At 43.0% G+C, this 17,623-nt stretch overlaps 1 protein-coding gene across 1 annotated transcript in view; it reads right to left on the reverse strand.

The window, feature by feature from the left end:
- Window positions 1-7,970: 7,970 nt before the first annotated feature.
- LOC126428236 (uncharacterized) overlaps window positions 7,971-17,623 on the reverse strand; it is a 28,401-nt gene continuing 18,748 nt past the window's right edge. Inside the window, exons 4-6 of the mRNA XM_050090151.1 lie at window positions 15,603-15,730; window positions 12,625-12,721; window positions 7,971-9,358 (exon numbers count right to left, since the gene is read on the reverse strand). Coding sequence (XP_049946108.1) covers window positions 9,172-9,358; window positions 12,625-12,721; window positions 15,603-15,730 — 412 coding nt within the window. The 3' untranslated portion in view covers window positions 7,971-9,171. The remainder of the gene's footprint in view (window positions 9,359-12,624; window positions 12,722-15,602; window positions 15,731-17,623) is intronic.

A 17,623-nucleotide genomic window follows, 5' to 3' on the forward strand; every position in this document is an offset into this window, starting at 1 on the left:
CGTCACCTTCGCGTTATTTAACAGCCAGGTACTACATTTTTCTGTCAGTACAACCTGACATGTTATACATTTAACAGGTACTGATGGGAAACAGAACTGTAAAGATTCTACGTAAAATGGTTGTTATATCAAGTACAAGACAATAGAGATACTGATCCTGATTTGCGAGTAGAATTGGTGGCTAGAATAGTTGTCTAATAATAGGCTTGGGTATGAATCTTGAGAAAGACATTGGTCTGACAAGGTCACGTGAGGACGCTAACTTGTCGAGGAATGAACTGCCGTAGTATTTCTCATCATAGTGAATAACACTCTGAATGTAGTTGACCAGTTCGGAAATAGACACTGGGTTTCAGTTTGACGTATTTGTGTTCTTTCTGATAACTGCTGAATTTCTTAAGTTAACGTTTACATTACACACGTATTTGACAGTATTCGGTTTACAAGACGAAAATTACACTCCATCTAAAGTGGGAGCAATTTGCAACCATGCCTAACCACGTCTGTTCTCTACGACCACATACAAAATACTCCTACATAAACTCTTACAAGACACACTGTAAGCAAATACAGCACGACCCGTTCGTGTAGTGAGTCACAGACAAATATTTACACAATGTTTATGTTCATACTCACCGAAAAAAAACGATATCAAGATGTAAACAGATTTTATAGTACTAGTTCAATTAAATAACCTTGGGTATAATTGTTATAATGTATTAAGTGCATAAGTTCGTAGATATTTGTTTTCCATGTTGGTATTTCCTTTGCTATGAGTTTATCGAGTGCCATTTTTTATTTGTAGTTCACTGTTGTTATTCAAGTTTACATTTTGTCATTTGGAGATAATGTATGGAGTTGCCGTCTCTAGAAAATGGCGTTGCAAGTGGAGATGAGTTCTATAGAGGCGCGACAGCAGGGGAGGCAGCCAGAAACATTTGCGCCGTATATGGGGATATAGCCATTGGACAGAGGGCGACAAAAAAATTGTTTTCTTGTTTTAAGGAGGATCGTTTTGACATTGGTGACTCCTGCTATTCAGGAAGAGCTTCAGGGTTTGATGAAGATCGTTTAAACGTCTTGCTCCACAATATTCCGCATCAGCGTACTCGAGAACTGGCAGATGTGATTGAAGTGTTGGCAGAAGAGCCAACACTGTGTTTCTAGAGGAGGCCGAAATGCACGCGTTTAATTACACGCTGACTGGCGTGAGGTATGGAACAGGACAATATCTTGAGAATTGCAAATAAAATACGTAGATGATGTAATACTTAACTTTAATCCACAATTGGAGTACATCGCTCTTGATGATACATTAATTACAATCTCAATATAAACTGGTAATGGCGCCCCGCTAGGTCGTAGCAAATGACGCAGCTGAAGGCTATGCTAACTATGGTCTCGGCAAATGAGAGCGTAATTGTCAGTGAACCCTTGCTATGAACGTCGGCTGTACAACTGGGGCGAGTGCTAGTAAGTCTCTCTAGACCTGCCGTGTGGTGGCGCTCGGTCTGCAATCACTGACAGTGGCGACACGCGGGTCCGACGTATACTAACGGACCGCGGCCGATTTAAAGGCTACCACCTAGCAAGTGTGGTGTCTGGCGGTGACGCCACAGTGATGAGGAGTGATCATTCCACCATGGAGCGCCATTTCCAACAGCGGGGCAAGTTTCAAAAATCAGGTGTTTGGGTACCGCATACTCTAAGCCATAATCACAAAAATCAGCATGTAGCCATACGTGCGTCTCTGCCCGCACGTCATCGATTGGCTCCTGAGCATCACCGACCATTCCTATCACGTACCGTTATTGGTGACGAGAAATGGTGTCCTTATGCTAACACAAGGACAAGAAGGGAATGGTTGATCCCAAACAAAGCAGCAACTCCCCTTACTAGGAATTGGTTCCCTGAGGTGAAAGCATCACTGCTGACATTGATCGTCAGCAACTGAGACGCCTTGCAGACGCAGTCCAAGAACGACTTGGAACATCCCCTTACAAAAATTTATGAATTACTGTGCTGATAAACCTCTTACATTATTTGATTTTCAAACAGCTGAGCAGAACTGAACGTACTCAGACATTACTCTCTTTACTTATTCTGATCAACACTAAACTGACACACAATTTTTTTAGCGCAACGCAGTCTGACTTTCAATAATCTCCACAAAAGAATGGCCCTGACTAACAATAACCTATACCTTTTATGAATCACTTACCTGACAGAAACCTTGCTTGCTCGAACTACTGCAATACAGCGAGCGCCACTACTGCCAGCTAAATAAAAGATTCAAACTACTGAAGGCACTAACTACTGATAGGCATAGTTGGCAAATGAAAGATTTTAATAGAGAACAAACAATGTATTTACCTTAATAGTGTTCAAAAGTCATAATATAGCAGTTCATGACATCCAGTCTTACAAATTTACTGTCTCTGATGGACACACGTCCAGATCATCCGCTCTCAAAACTCCTCCATCTCTCTCCCCACATCCACCACTGCTGGCGGCTCACCTCCAACTGCGCAACGCTACGCGCTGTTAACAGCCAACTGCCCAACACTACAATAGCATATACTCCAACAATGCAAACCAATCACAGACTGCACACAGCACAGTCAGTGATTTTCATATAGAGCGCTACGTGGCGTTACCAACATAAAAACCTATACAGCCTACTTACACGACTCCCAGGGATACCGCGTGAAGTGATGCTACTCCAAGACAACACCCGCCTGCGTTCTGGTTGGCTGGCAAAAAACATTCCTCAAAATCAAATGATTTCTGCAGCCCCGGAATCGAAAAGTTACCCAGCGTTAACAGACTATTGTAAGCAGTGGAGGAGGATATGTTATTGATGACTTAAGTCTCAGTTACGTGTATCCGTTGTGTTTATTAAATTTGTGGAAAAAGTTGCAAACTTATGCACCAACCCAGCAGTTTTTGTTGCTTAAATAGTTAAATGCTCAAACGACTGCCAGCTACTGACGAAGAAAGCAGATGTGATTTCATACGATAATTAACGTTTTCATAAGTAGCACAAAAGTGAAAGTAATGAATTTTGAAAACATGATGGAAAAAATTATAATAAATTACGAAATTTCAAACATTACTCGCCAAACAATATAATGCTCCCGAAAATACCCACAACGAAATTGAGATTTGCGATTTTCAAAGAGAAATAGCCAGAATAAAACTAGTATCGAACTGTTCGTTTAAGAGAGATGTATCGTCAGCTCCAGTTGGTCAGGTGACACAGTGGTGCAGATTCGTTTCGGACTCAACACATAGCGGAAACTTTTAAACTGCTTTTCCGGATTACAAAGGCAGCCGGCCGGGTGGCCGTGCGGTTCTAGGCGCTTCAGTCTGGAACCGCGTGGCCGCAACGGCCGCAGGTTCCAATCCTGCCTCGGGCATGGGTATGTGTGATGTCCTTAGGTTAGTTAGTTTTAAGTAGTTCTAAGTTCTAGGGGACTGATGACCTCAGATGTTAAGTCCGATAGTGCTCAGAGTCATTTGAATCATTAAGTCGCGGAAGTGGCGTCAAATCGAAAGACTTGCATTCGGCGAACGGTCTACCCGACGGGAGGCCCTAGTCCCACGACATTTACATTTACGTTTTTGCTGCCGTTTTGACTCTGGTGTGTAAGGAAGGATGGATCCTGGTTTCATCAACAGTCGCAAATCGGCGCGAAAAGTCTTGCAGGTTGAGATTAAACATCGCCAGACGTTGTGCCGAAATGTTGTGCCGGACGCGTTTTTGGTCGACGGTGAGCAATCGCGGCACAGAGCTGCTTCACAGCGGAGTACGATATTATGCACTCGCTCAGCTGAGATGCCTACAGTCTGAACAATCTCACGAATTTTTATTCGGCAGTTTTGCGTTACCATACTAAGGATTTTGTCAATGGTTTGCTTTGTGGTGACCTCAATTGGACGCATTTCGTCTTCGGCGCGTGTCCGACCACGTCTGAATTCACAAATACAAAAATAAATTATCTTCAAAATGGTTCAAATGGCTCTGAGCACTATGCGACTTAACTTCTGAGGTCATCAGTCGCCTAGAACTTAGAACTAATTAAACCTAATTAACCTAAGGACATCACACACATCCATGCCCGAGGCAGGATTCGAACCTGCGACCGTAGCGGTCTCGCGGTTCCAGACTGCAGCGCCTAGAACCGCACGGCCACTCCGGCCGGCTAAATGATCTCCAATTATGGTGAAGACTCCAAGTAAACTTTATCCAATTCGGTATTGATCTGTGAGGCAGTCAAACGCTTCAAATGAAAATGTTTAATAACAGCACGAAACTCGCATTTCTTCATTTTCAGTCGCAGTCGAGACTGTGGACAATTTAGGCGGTTGTCAACAACCAGCCCTATGTTGGAACTTGTTGAATTTCTTTATACGATCCTCGGAATGAACAAGCTTACTAGGTATGAAGACGCAACAGAAACGGTCTATTCTTTCACGGAAATTTACCAGAAGTATCAAACCGCCGGCACACGTCGACGCACCGTAAAGGAGCGGTTTCCTTGGCGCGTACACGCTCCCGAAAGATGAAACTGCCATTTCACATTGAAGTTTCATTAAGTGGCGTTAAGCTTTCGTTCGAGTTACAAGCACACAGACTGAACTTGACTGTTCCGATTAAAGGGGCTTCGCATGTTGCCAGAGTCAGGGATCGACTTATAAAATATCCTGTCTCATTAAGTAAAATTCTCGTGTGTGCCTTGGGGTGTACAGTGCTTTTGCGTGGATCAACATAACACGCTGTGTCGGTCGGCCATCTTGCTCCCTTTCGCCCATGCTTTCCATTGCACTCCAGTTGACACAGACTGCCTCGCCCGGCCACCAACAGCTGTTGCATAACGATTTGATTCACGGATCCAGTTATATGGCTCCTTCCGTTTACAGCGTTTTTACGACTACGGCATGTGCGGCCTGAAGATGGCATCAATGTAATGCCGAAACTGGTAGCACATAAGAAGTTCATAAAGTAAATTTCTACAATACATACGGCTGTTGGTAAATCATTGCATCAAGAAATACATGTCAGCCGTTGTCCCACGGTCCATAATGGATCAACGAAGAATTATTTTTTTATGTCGCACAAATGCTTCGCGCTGTTGCCATTTTTTTACATCAGTACATATTCTACAAATACTCTGACTTGCAGGTTTTTGAATTCGTGTAGTAATCAGTCGTTATTAGTCAAAACTGAGCCCTGTCAAACGTGTGGTTAACTGTGGCTAACTCCCTCTTCAAATGGCTCTGAGCACTATGGGACTTAACATCTATGGTCATCAGTCCCCTAGAACTTAGATCTACTTAAACCTAACTAACCTAAGGACACCACACACATCCATGCCCGAGGCGGGATTCCTTCAGTAGGCAAAACAAAAACAAAACTCCGTGGTCTGGTCTTGATAGGCCAATCAGGACACTGCAACCCTTTCGTGAGCGCTTTCTTCTGCCGCAACTGTCTGTTTTGTTCGTTGGCGACCAGCATCCGGCTCGTGCGCGTGGGAGGAGCCAGTTTCGCAGAATCCGCGATTACGGCTGGCGAATAATGTGAGGCACGGAATCTTTCCATCGGTACATATCACACCATGGAATTGCAAAGCTTCTAGAGGCGGGGGTGGTGGTGAGTTCCTACGGGACCAAACTGCTGAGATCATCAGTTCCTAGGCTTACACACAACTTAATCTAACTTAAAAGGCGCCTCAGACCACACGGCCCCCCCGCGCGTTTCAGCTTCTAGAGTCTAGACCACCGCAGTTGCCCGCGCCATAAATCAAATTCATCTCAGCCATTTTGCGGTACATGTAGCTAGCCATGTTATTCCCAATGCTTCCACAAATTGAATGACGAATGTTTCAATGTGCTCTGCCTGTGCTGGGAAAGCAACGCCCTCTCGTCAACATAGCCCCTTCTCGTGGCGTTTGCGACCTCCGATTCCTAAGTGATTACTACATCTACATCTACATCTACGTGATTACTCTGCTATTGACAATAAAGTGCCTGGCAGAGGGTTCAATGAACCACCTTCAAGCTGTCTCTCTACCGTTTCACTCTCGAACGGCACGCGGGAAAAACGAGCACTTACAGTGTTTCTGTGCGAGCCCTGATTTCTCGTATTTTATCGTGATGATCATTTCTCCCTACGTAGGTGGGTGCCAACAGAATGTTTTTGCAATCGGAGGAGAAAACTGATGATTGAAAATTCATGAGAAGATCCCGTCGCAACGAAAAACTTCTTTGTTTTAATGATTGCCACTCCAATTCACGTATCATGTCTGTGACACTATCTCCCCTATTTCGCGATAGTACAAAACGAGCTGCCCTTCTTTGTATTTTTTCGATGTCATCCGTTAATCCCACCTGATGCGGATCCCACACCGCACAGCAATACTCCAGAATAGGGCGGACAAGCGTGGTGTAAGCAGTCTCTTTAGTAGACCTGTTGCACCTTCTAAGTCTTTGGTTTGCTCTATCCACAATATTATCTATGTGATCGTTCCAATTTAGGTTATTTGTAATTGTATTTAGTTGAATTTACAGCCTTCAGATTTGTATGACTTTTCGCGTAATCGAAATTTTGCTGATTTCTTTTAATACTCATGTGAATACTTCACATTTTTCCTTATTGAGGGTCAATTGCCGCTTATCGCACCACACAGATATCCTATCTAAATCATTTTGCAAGTCGTTTTGATCATCTGATGACTTTACAAGGCGGTAAATGACAGTATCATCTGCAAACAATCTAAGACGGCTACTCAGATTGTCTCCTTCGTCGTTTAATATAGATCAGAAACAACAGAGAGCCTATAACACTTCGCTGGGGAACGCCGGATATTGCTTCTGTTTTACTCGATGACTTTCCGTCTATTACTACGAACTGTGGCCTTTCTGACAGGAAATCACGAATCCAGTCGCACAACTGAGGCGATACTCCGTAGGCACGCAGTTTGGTTAGGAGACGCTTGTGAGGAACGGTGTCGAAAGCTTTCTGGAAATCTAAAAACATGGAATCAATTTGACATCCCCTGTCGATAGCACTTATTACATCATGAGTATAAAGATTTAGTTGTGTTTCACAAGAACGATATTTTCTGAAACCGTGTTGACTGTGTGTCAATAAATAGTTTTCTTCGAGGTACTTCATAATGTTCGAATACAATAGATGTTCCAAAATCCTATTGCAAATCGACGTTAGTGATATAGGCCTGTAATTCGGCGGATTACTCCTACTTCCCTTTTTGGGTATTGGTGTGACTTGAGCAATGTTCCAGTCTTTAGATACGGATCTTTATGTGAGCAAGTTCTTGTATATAATTGCTAAATATGGAGCTACTTTATGAGCATACTCTGAGAGGAACCTGACTGGTATACAATCTGGACCGGAGGCCTTGCCTTTATTAAGTGATTTAAGCTGCTTCGTTACACCTAGTATATCTACTTCTTTGTTTCTCATCTTTGCAGTTGTTCTTGACTGGAATTCAGGAAAATTTACTTCGTTTTCTTTGGTGATCCTTGTTGTATGCCCAGTGTGTCAATTCAGTTTGTACACTTTTTGCTCTGCAGAATTGTCGTGCACGGACCAGTGTCTTGCCTTTCAAAGTTGTCACCAGGCAGAGTTGGAACTGACGTTTTCAATTTCGCTTGTCATATTTTGCAAATACTCTTGTCATCCATACAGACTGTACCATAAACACCCTAACAGAATGTGGCTGATATTTTACTGTGCTACTGCCTAATCCTAAAAGAATTAGTGTCTTCATAGTCAAGAAAACATAACTCGTATTGCATTAGGAAACATATCTACATAGTTCGAAATTAGGATCCAGATAAGTAAACTCCATTAAAATAATTTGATTGAATCACTCATTTATTGCAAAAATAAATAAATAAATAATAAATCTACAAAAGTACAAAAGTAGTTCAAAGTGTTAGTAAAAATGAACATTAACGTTTGGCAGTGATGCGAACAACTCGAAAGCATATTAAACAGCAAAACCACCTTACAAGAATTTGGCGACTTCTAAAGGTAGCTTATTGTGACAAATATGTAAGATAACATTTTGACACACTTAAGAAAATGTGTTAAAATTTCCACTGAAGCATTCCGAAAAAAAATGGAGTGAAATTCCTGAAATGCGGAAACATAATATTTGCTGTCATAGTGAAATTTCCCATGCATTGGCATATGAAATCGTAGGGAGGAACCTATACCATAAGTCGTGGTCTTCATTTATAATACTGTTAAGTGTGTTAGTGGTTCTCAGGAATCATGCCATTAAACTGACTGGCACAGGCATTTTGTGTATTTCGATTGGCGATCACAGCAGTCAAACACAGACGAGAATAAAAATATTTGCGTTCAATGAAAAATAGGTATTTACACCGAGAGGTTTTTCTGGTCTTCTTGCTCAGCAATAGCTGCACAAGTGATAAATAGGTAACTACAATGTCTTATGTACTAACAGCACACTGATTTAAAATAAATATATCGAACCAAAGCACTATTTACAAGCGTGTGGAAGATTGTGGGGGAAAAGATGAAACGATAAATTATAACAATGATGAGTTGAGTAGTCATGTAAAATTGTAGAGGAGATGGAGAATGACATGATGAAACGATAAATTAAAAGCGATGATGAGTAGAGTTGTGGCATAAAATTGTAGAAGAGGTAGAGAACGAAATGATGAAACAATAAATTAAAAGTGACAATGAGTGGAGTTGTGTAAAAGTGTAGAGAAGCTAGAGAACGGAATGATGAAATGGTAAATTAAAAGTGATGCTGAGGGGAGTTGTGGTGTCAAATTGTAGAGGAGGTAGAGAACGAAATGATGAAACGATAAAATAATAGTGAAGACGAGTAGAGTTGTATTCAATTGTAGAGGTAGATAATGAAATGATGAAACGATAAATAAAAAGCGACAGTGGGTTGTGATGTAAAACTGCAGAGGGGGTAGAGACGAAATGATGAAACGATAAATTAAAAGCGATGAGAGGAGTTGTGTTGTGGTAACGATGACACCGCCCCGGATGCCGTGGTGCGTGAAGCTGACATCACTGTTGAACGGGACGGCGAGATCACAGCAGCTGATCCGCTTCGCGCAGCGGTGACGTCACAGCGACTTGTCACGGTGACGTCATCAGAACTCGGCTGTGGCGAAACGCTGTCCGCCCATAGCCAGGGGAACCAGGAGCGGGCGGGCGTCAGACGAGCAGCTGCTGTTCCAGTGCTGGTCCAGGGCTCCAGCCGGGAGGGAATTCTCCACTACAGTTCCATTGCGCCGGCAGGTTGCTCCAGCTTCTTCACTGAATTCGTCTATCGCACCCCTGTAACAAAAATAAATACGTTAGTATCGAAAAATCCATAGTTTTACACTTTTATTGTCTCATTTCCTAACTTAACTCTCTCATCAGCGTCTGATTTGACTAAATATACTCCAGCACCCACTTTTATTGATGTGCAATTTAAACCTTTGTGTCAAGACAGTATCTTACAACCTCTGTGTCAAGGCAGTACCCATTCCATTCAACTGATCTTTCAAGTCCTTTGCCATCTGTGACAGAATTACAATGTCATCGGCAAACCTTAGTATTTTCATTTCTTCTGCCTGAGCTTTGTTTCTTTTTCCAAATTCCCCCTTCGTATCCTTTATTGGTTTTCAACTACTGAGTCTTGATATCTGCAGGTTGCTTTCTGTACAAATTGCATATAACGTTTTGCTCACAGTATTTTTTCCCCTCTTACCCTCAGCATTCAAGAGAAGGTGTTCCACTCAACGTTGTCTAAAGATTTTTGTAGCTGCGCGAATGCTGTAAGTCTTGGGTTTCAATTCTCTCAATAGCTAGACGGAAGTGAGGGTGCGGTTATAATTTGACAGTTTAATATTTCGGCTCCATTGTACTTAACAATTTTTTTTTTGGTCATCAGTCTACTGACTGGTTTGATGCGGCCCGCCACGAATTCCTTTCCTGTGCTAACCTCTTCATCTCAGAGTAGCACTTGCAACCTACGTCCTCAATTATTTGCTTGACGTATTCCAATCTCTGTCTTCCTCTACAGTTTTTGCCCTCTACAGCTCCCTCTAGTACCATGGAAGTCATTCCCTCATGTCTTAGCAGATGTCCTATCATCCTGTCCCTTGTCCTTATCAGTGTTTTCCACATATTCCTTTCCTCTCCGATTCTGCGTAGAACCTCCTCATTCCTTACCTTATCAGTCCACCTAATTTTCAACATTCGTCTATAGCACCACATGTCAAATGCTTCGATTCTCTTCTGTTCCGGTTTTCCGACAGTCCATGTTTCACTACCATACAATGCTGTACTCCAGACGTACATCCTCTGAAATTTCTTCCTCAAATTAAGGCCGGTATTTGATATTAGTTAACAATACGACCATGTTAAAACTGAGGTGGTTTAGAAAATCAGCCTTACGTCTTTAGACACGCACCCCAAGAATCACGGTGCCTCATCAAATAATTCTGTGCATCAGTTCATAAATAAATAAAAATTCATTTTTCTAATCCAAACGTCTTTTTCTAGCTCCATTATTTAGTTCTCCCCACGTCCATGAGCCCATGCAAACACAGTTCAATACCACTTAAAAATCTAATGATCTAAGTTTGTATACCAATATCGAGATCAAAAACAGTTCACCTACAGCGCAAAAAACAATACACACTGCCATGAAAATGTGATTAAAATACAGCGAGTTTTCATAAGAGCGGGCATAAATGTAACGGGACATAGAGAATGCTCCACTGAACAATTTGCGGTAGGGAAGCTGCGGTCAGAGAAGCCTCCTTAAGGATATATGGAAGTAATCTTGTCTAGCACAACCGTTTTCTAGCTTGCTTACAATTAACATGTGTACAAGTTTACACGTACTGTGTTGTTTATTTATATGTGTGTACACTGTGTGATCAAAAGTAACTGGACACCCCCCAAAACATAGGTTTTTGATATTAGGTGCATTGTGCTGCCACCTACTGCCAGGTACTCCATATCAGCGACCTCAGTAGTCATTAGACGTCGTGAGAGAGCAGAATGGGGCGCTCCGCGGAACTCAAAGACTACGAACGTGGTCACGTGATTGGGTGTCACTTGGGTCATACGTCTGTACGCCAGATTTACACACTCCGAAACATCCCTAGGTCCACTGTCTCCGATGTAGTAGTGAAGTGGAAACGTGAAGGGACACGTACAGCACAAAAGCGTACAGGCCGACCTCGTCTGTTGACTGACAGAGACCGCCGACACTAGAAGAGGGTCGTAATGTGTAATAGGCAGACTTCTATCCAACCATCAGACAGGAATTCCAAACTACATCAGGATCCACTGCAAGTATTATGACAGTTAGGCGGGAGGTGAGAAAACTCGGATTTTATGGTCGAGCGGTTGCTCATAAGCCACACATCACGCCGGTAAATGCCAAACGACGCCTCGCTTGGTGTAAGGTGCGTAAAAATTGGACGATTGAACAGTAGAAAAACGCTGTGTGGAGTGACGAATCACGGTACACAGTGTGGCGACGCGATGGCAGGGTGTGGGTATGGCGAATGCCAGGTGAACGTCATCTGCCAGCGTGTGTAGTGAAAACAGTAAAATTTGGAGGCGGTGGTGTTATGGTGTGGTCGTGTTTTTCATGGAGGGGCCTTGCACCCCTTGTTGTTTTTCGTGGGCCTATCACAGCACAAGCCTACATTGATGTTTTAAGCACCTTCTTGCTTCCCACTGTTGAAGAGCAATTCGGGGATGGCGATTGCATCTTTCAACACGATGAAGCACCCGTTCATAATGCACAACCTGTGGCGGAGTGGTTACACGGCAGTAACATCCTTGTAATGGACTGACTTGCACAGAGTCCTGACCTAAACCATATAGAACACCTTTGTGATGTTTTTTAACGCCGACTTCGTGCCAGGCCTCACCGACCGACATCGATACCTCTCCTCAGTGCAGCACTCCGTGAACAATGGGCCGCCATTCCCCAAGAAACCTCCCAGCACCTGATTGAACGTGTGCCTGCGAAAGTGGAAGCTGTCATCAAGGCTAAGGGTGGGCCGACACCATATTGAATTCCAGCATTACCAGGTGTTCGGTTACTTTTGGCCACATAGTGTATAAACAAGTAATTGCCAGAATATTAGCTGCCCCTGATGTAATTATAAACACATCAGGGGTATTTATCAGAGTGCTTCAGAGTCTTATTCGCCGATGTTACGCTTGCATTGAGGTTGCTGGCCGTCAGTTTCAGCACATTTTGTAAGATACAGTACATATGGTACGTTCACTGTGTCAGTGATGGTATTTGCAGTTAACTGTAACTAATGTAAATTAAAAAGTTCACAGTAATATGATTTGAATCTTAATATTTCCTTAAGGGGACTGTGTTGTTGCAGAGGCGGCCGCAGAATGAGCGCCGCTACAACGCATCGCTCACAGGTCGATGCTCGCCCTTGACGGCGTGCTTACCGCCAGCTGTTCGCGACACGCTCGGCCTTCCTGGGGAACCTCCCGTCTCTTGTCGCACGACACACAAAGGCCTGCTGACCTTCACATGCGCTATGAATGAAGTGCGCGATGCGGCTTACCTTGCAATCAGGTTTTCCTTGCGAGCCGGCAGCAGAGAGCCGGCGGTGTGTGCGTGCTTGTGGGCGCCTTCATCCCAGAGTAGAGACTTCACGCCGTCTGCAAATACACAGAGGAGTGACGTCAACATTGGAAGTGCTTCGAAAAAAGTCCGTGATAAGTTTGTCATGTACGGTGATGCAATAAAGTGCTCTAAATTCAGAGTGTATGGATCTTCCATACAAGCAAACTGGCACACACACACACACACACACACACACACACACACACACACACACAGAGAGAGAGAGAGAGAGAGAGAGTGAGAGTAAGAGTGAAATATGGTGGGACTGGAAGAAGACATAGAAAGGAAAGACAATGAGACTAAGATAATCAGATATTAAAAAGAAAAGATGAATATGAGGAGGGAAACGAAAAGCTAGAAGTACAGTAAAGTAACGAAGAGAGAAAGAGAGAGAGAGAGAGATTCAGAGACAAATAAGAGCAGAGGAAGAGACAAATATGTTATAGATGAAGAATACACAATAAGATATTGATATGGAGAAGGAGGAACAGAAAAAAGAGAGAGGTGTATTGAGAAAGAGGATCAGAAGTGAATGAAAAGTATGGAGAAAGAGGAAGAAGACGAATAGAGGCAGAAAAAATAGCAAGACGAGCAAGAGAGAAAGATATAGAGAAAGAAAAATGAGATGAGAGAAATATATGGAGAATGAGAGTAGAGAGCAAGAGATATTTACAGAAAGAGAAAAAGAGAGAAATATCTGGAGAATAATGAACTGAAAAAGATTAAGATGTGACGAAAGAGAACGAAGAGGAGAAGATAAATCTACAGTACGAAATAAGTAGAGAGAGGAAGTAAAAGATGAAGAGGGTGACGCAAAGCCATTACATAAAATGTTGATAATTGCGTAAATATTAGTGAAACTGTTGAATTTGACTTCATACGCGGTTAAAGGCGCTGCAGCCTGGAACCGCGAGACCGCTACGGTCGCAGGTTCGAATCCTGCCTCGGGCATGGATGTTTGTGATGTCATTAGGTTAGTTAGGTTTAAGTTCTAGGGGACTAATGACCTCGGCAGTTGAGTCCCATAGTGCTCAGAACCATTTGAACCATTTTGAACTTCATACGCGTTGATTTAGAGCGACGCCGATTTCTTTCTGCAAAAATAGTAAAGACTTGTATGTCCAGTACTTCTCTAGGAAAGCTGCAAGCGACTGTCATACTTTTTCATACATTAAAAAACCAAGTTATTTCTCGACCTATCAGTAGGAATAAGATCTCCCGATACCTGAGTAACTGAATAAATTGCGTTTAAATCCACAATCGTTGTCAGAAATTTTGCAGAAACTGCTTTGAGTAAGAAAGTGGGAACTAAAAATATGCATTTTTTGTGATGGATTCCAAGTTTAGATCCCACAGAACTCTGTAGAGAAATGCTATAAAAACAATTATCAGAAAATAGAGAAATTACCAGATGTTTTTCCATTTATGGAAACAGCCATCTATTAAACAAACTCGACCCCATAACTGATCCATGCCGTGACGGCGATCAGTAAATTCAGGACATCTCTACGATGTCTGGAGTAATTTCAACTCAAATTGGAACACATATGATGAAGGCCCAGGAGATGTTCCCCTGAGTGAGAGACAACCTTTGCACTCCAATTTGTGGTAATGTGATGATAACTGAGTTAAAGCTGGTACGCCATAAGCAACCACATTTGGTGCAAGTATGACGTACGGTCTGGAGAAATGCAGGTTGTCCCAGGAGCAATGCTCGGTATTCAGGAATACGGCAGGAACGATCGTTGGAAGCGAAGAAGTCTACTGAACATGGGCTCTAAAGAGCGTACCCTAGTAGCATCTTCGATGCTGTGAAAAAACATCTTCTATTGCAAGGTCTTTGCTTTGCTTATTTTGGAAGGAGATTGTATGGACTAAAACAAGAAAAAATTGTCGAGTAAACAGGGACTCCAAAACGCACACTTCAAGAGCTGTGAACACTTACTCAGTAGAAGCGACGTGTTTCACAGTAGCGAACACGAATAGAGCCCCTCATAGTATTTAAGGCATGTGTTTTACAGCCCTTGCACGCTGGACATTTTTCTCCCAAAATACGGAAACCGAAGAGCTTGCAGCAGAAGAGATTCGTTTGATACTACTGAAGATGAAGAAACATTCACAGCTTTGGGGCATGCATTTCACAGCCCATGTTTACTAGACATTTTTTGCCTCAAATGTTAGTTCCTGTCAATAATTTCATTTTGAAACTCCTCCATTGCTCCGTGTTAGCCTACAAAAACAACAAGAGACTATGAGTCCGTCTTGATTTTTTAAGGTCGTAAAACTATTTCGAGACGTATAGTAAATAAGAATCAAAGAACCCACTGATGATGGCGGTATTTGTATTTGTTGTTGAAACTAGGTTGGAAATAAATATTAATGCGGACTCACAATCCCAGGCTGTTGTATCATACTTGTCATATCTCTGAATATTGATCATTCCTTCTGGGACACGCTGTAGAATTTGTGTAGAACATTCCTAGCACACTTAAGTATGGGGTGCGAGATTCAGTACACATACGCCTTGCTACCGAACCAAATATACCGCTCCGTAAAACACCCCAAGAACCCTTGTCCCATGTGGTAGGGGCGTAAAAGTGTTGACATGTAAAAATAATAGAAAACAACTGATGATTTTGACGAATCCATAGTGTGAGAGAAATAAGCGACAGGGAAAAGGTCGGGCAGTTGCGATATATCGCTGCTTCAGAACCTGGTAGCTTCAATAACCATCGACAACAAACGAACTGCAGCTGAATTTACTGGGTAATTACATTTGATACAATCTCTTGAGAGGCATAATATGTCATATTACGACATATTGTATTACCACGTTTTCAGTATTTGTCGGCGGGACGTGCTACTACATCCACGACCTGGCACATGACAAACAATATACGAGATTGCGGTACTCACCGAGCAACAAGTTGACGTACGACAAGATCTGCGACTGCAGGGTTCTGGGTTCTCCTTCCGGCAGAGGTGCGGAAACTGGGACGCACCGCCCCTCGGAGTCCCTCTCGTGGCCCTCTGCGCATTCACACCTGAAACATTGGTTCCTGTCTCAGCCTTGTGTCTGCAAAGCATCTCACCTAGTGAAAGAACTTCGGAGCGTGAGAGCAAAACGAAAATTGCGCCTCTAACTTCCATGAATCTTTTGTGGAGTGTGTACTTCGAAGTAAACATTCCACAAAAACATCACGGAGTCCAGTTATTGATGGCCCTATTATGCATGCATCGATATGCACTAATCAGCCAAAACAGTGCGACCACTGAAAACCGCTACGTTGGATGCCGGCTGATTGCGTTGCAGGCACGTGACGCGGTAGCAAAAGTATGTAAGCGGTGCAGTCACGGACGGGGGATCACCCTAGCGAAGATATGTTCTGCAAATGGGGAAATCCATTGAGAGAAGTGACTTTGACAAACGGCAGATTTCAAAATCTTGAACATGGCTGCGAAACAGCGTCTTTGTAAATTTGAAGAGGTCGAAAAAATCAGCCAAGCAGTTGCAAAACAAAGGTTTATTATCTCTTGACCTAGGTTTCGATATTTCTAAAAATATCTTCTTCAGAAGTCCCCTGTTGTATCTGCGAATAATCTAGTCTATTGTGAGCTGTTTGTTGGTTGGCTAGGAGGTGCGGTCTCTATATCACTTTACAGTCTAAAGTTAGTCCGAGGTGTTTTAGTGTGTTAGTAAATTGAAGTTTGTAAAAATGATGAGCTACAAAAGAAAAAAGATCTACATCTACATTTACATTTATACTCCGCAAGCCTCCCAACGGTGTGTCGCGGAGGGTACTTTACGTGCCACTGTCATTACCTCCCTTTCCTGTTCCAGTCGCGTATGGTTCGCGGGAAGAACGACTCCCGGAAAGCCTCCGTGCGCGCTCGAATCTCTCCAATTTTACATTCGTGATCTCCTCGGGAGGTATAAGTAGGGGGAAGCAATATATTCGATACCTCATCCAGAAACGCACCGTCTCGAAACCTGCACAGCAAGCTACACCGCGATGCAGAGCGCCTCTCTTGCAGAGTCTGCCACTTGAGTTTGCTAAACATCTCCGTAACGCTATCACGCTTACCAAATAACCCTGTGACGAAACGCGCCGCTCTTCTTTGGATTTTCTGTATCCCTTCTGTCAACCCTACCTGGTACGGATCCCACACTGATGAGCAATACTCAAGTATAGGTCGAACGAGTGTTTTGTAAGCCACCTCCTTTGTTAATGGACTAAATTTTCTAAGGACTCTCCCAATGAATCTCAGCCTGGCACCCGCCTTACCAACAATTAATTTTATATGATCATTCCACTTCAAATTGTTCCGTACGCATACTCCCAGATATTTTACAGAAGTAACTGCTACCAGTGTTTGATCCGCTATGATATACAATACAGGATCCTTCTTTCTATGTATTCGCAATACATCCGACGCTATCTACTAGGTCATTTATTAAGTGCTAAGTGATGGAAGGGGGAAGTGTTGTAGTAGAAGACGAAGAAGATGGTGATGAAAAAGAAGGAAATGGATCGAAGGCGACTAAAATGGGAAGTGAGCGGAGGTGTGTGAAAGGAAATCATGAGGAGATTGAGACGGGGCTTTGTTGGGTAACAGTTCCTTACGGTCTACTGCCTATCGACTCGTTTGTTGTATTCAGCTAGTACTTAAAGCCACTCTCGCTATGACGAATGAGCCATCGCAGCAGTGTGTTTTGCGTTTATTGTTTTGTTTGTTACGTATATGCATTGATCGACTATGAACCAATGAAACAGGAATCGCGTTATTGTTGCACGTGTGTTACACTGTGTGTTGTGTGCCTGTTTTGAACTAGAATGAGATTTTCACTCTGCAGCGGAGTGTGCGCTGATATGAAACTTCCTGGCAGATTAAAACTGGCAGAAATACAGCTGTGTCTCCTTGGGTAGCTCAGTTGG

Source organism: Schistocerca serialis, chromosome 12, assembly GCF_023864345.2.
Source record: "Schistocerca serialis cubense isolate TAMUIC-IGC-003099 chromosome 12, iqSchSeri2.2, whole genome shotgun sequence".
Classification (NCBI taxonomy): domain Eukaryota; kingdom Metazoa; phylum Arthropoda; class Insecta; order Orthoptera; family Acrididae; genus Schistocerca; species Schistocerca serialis.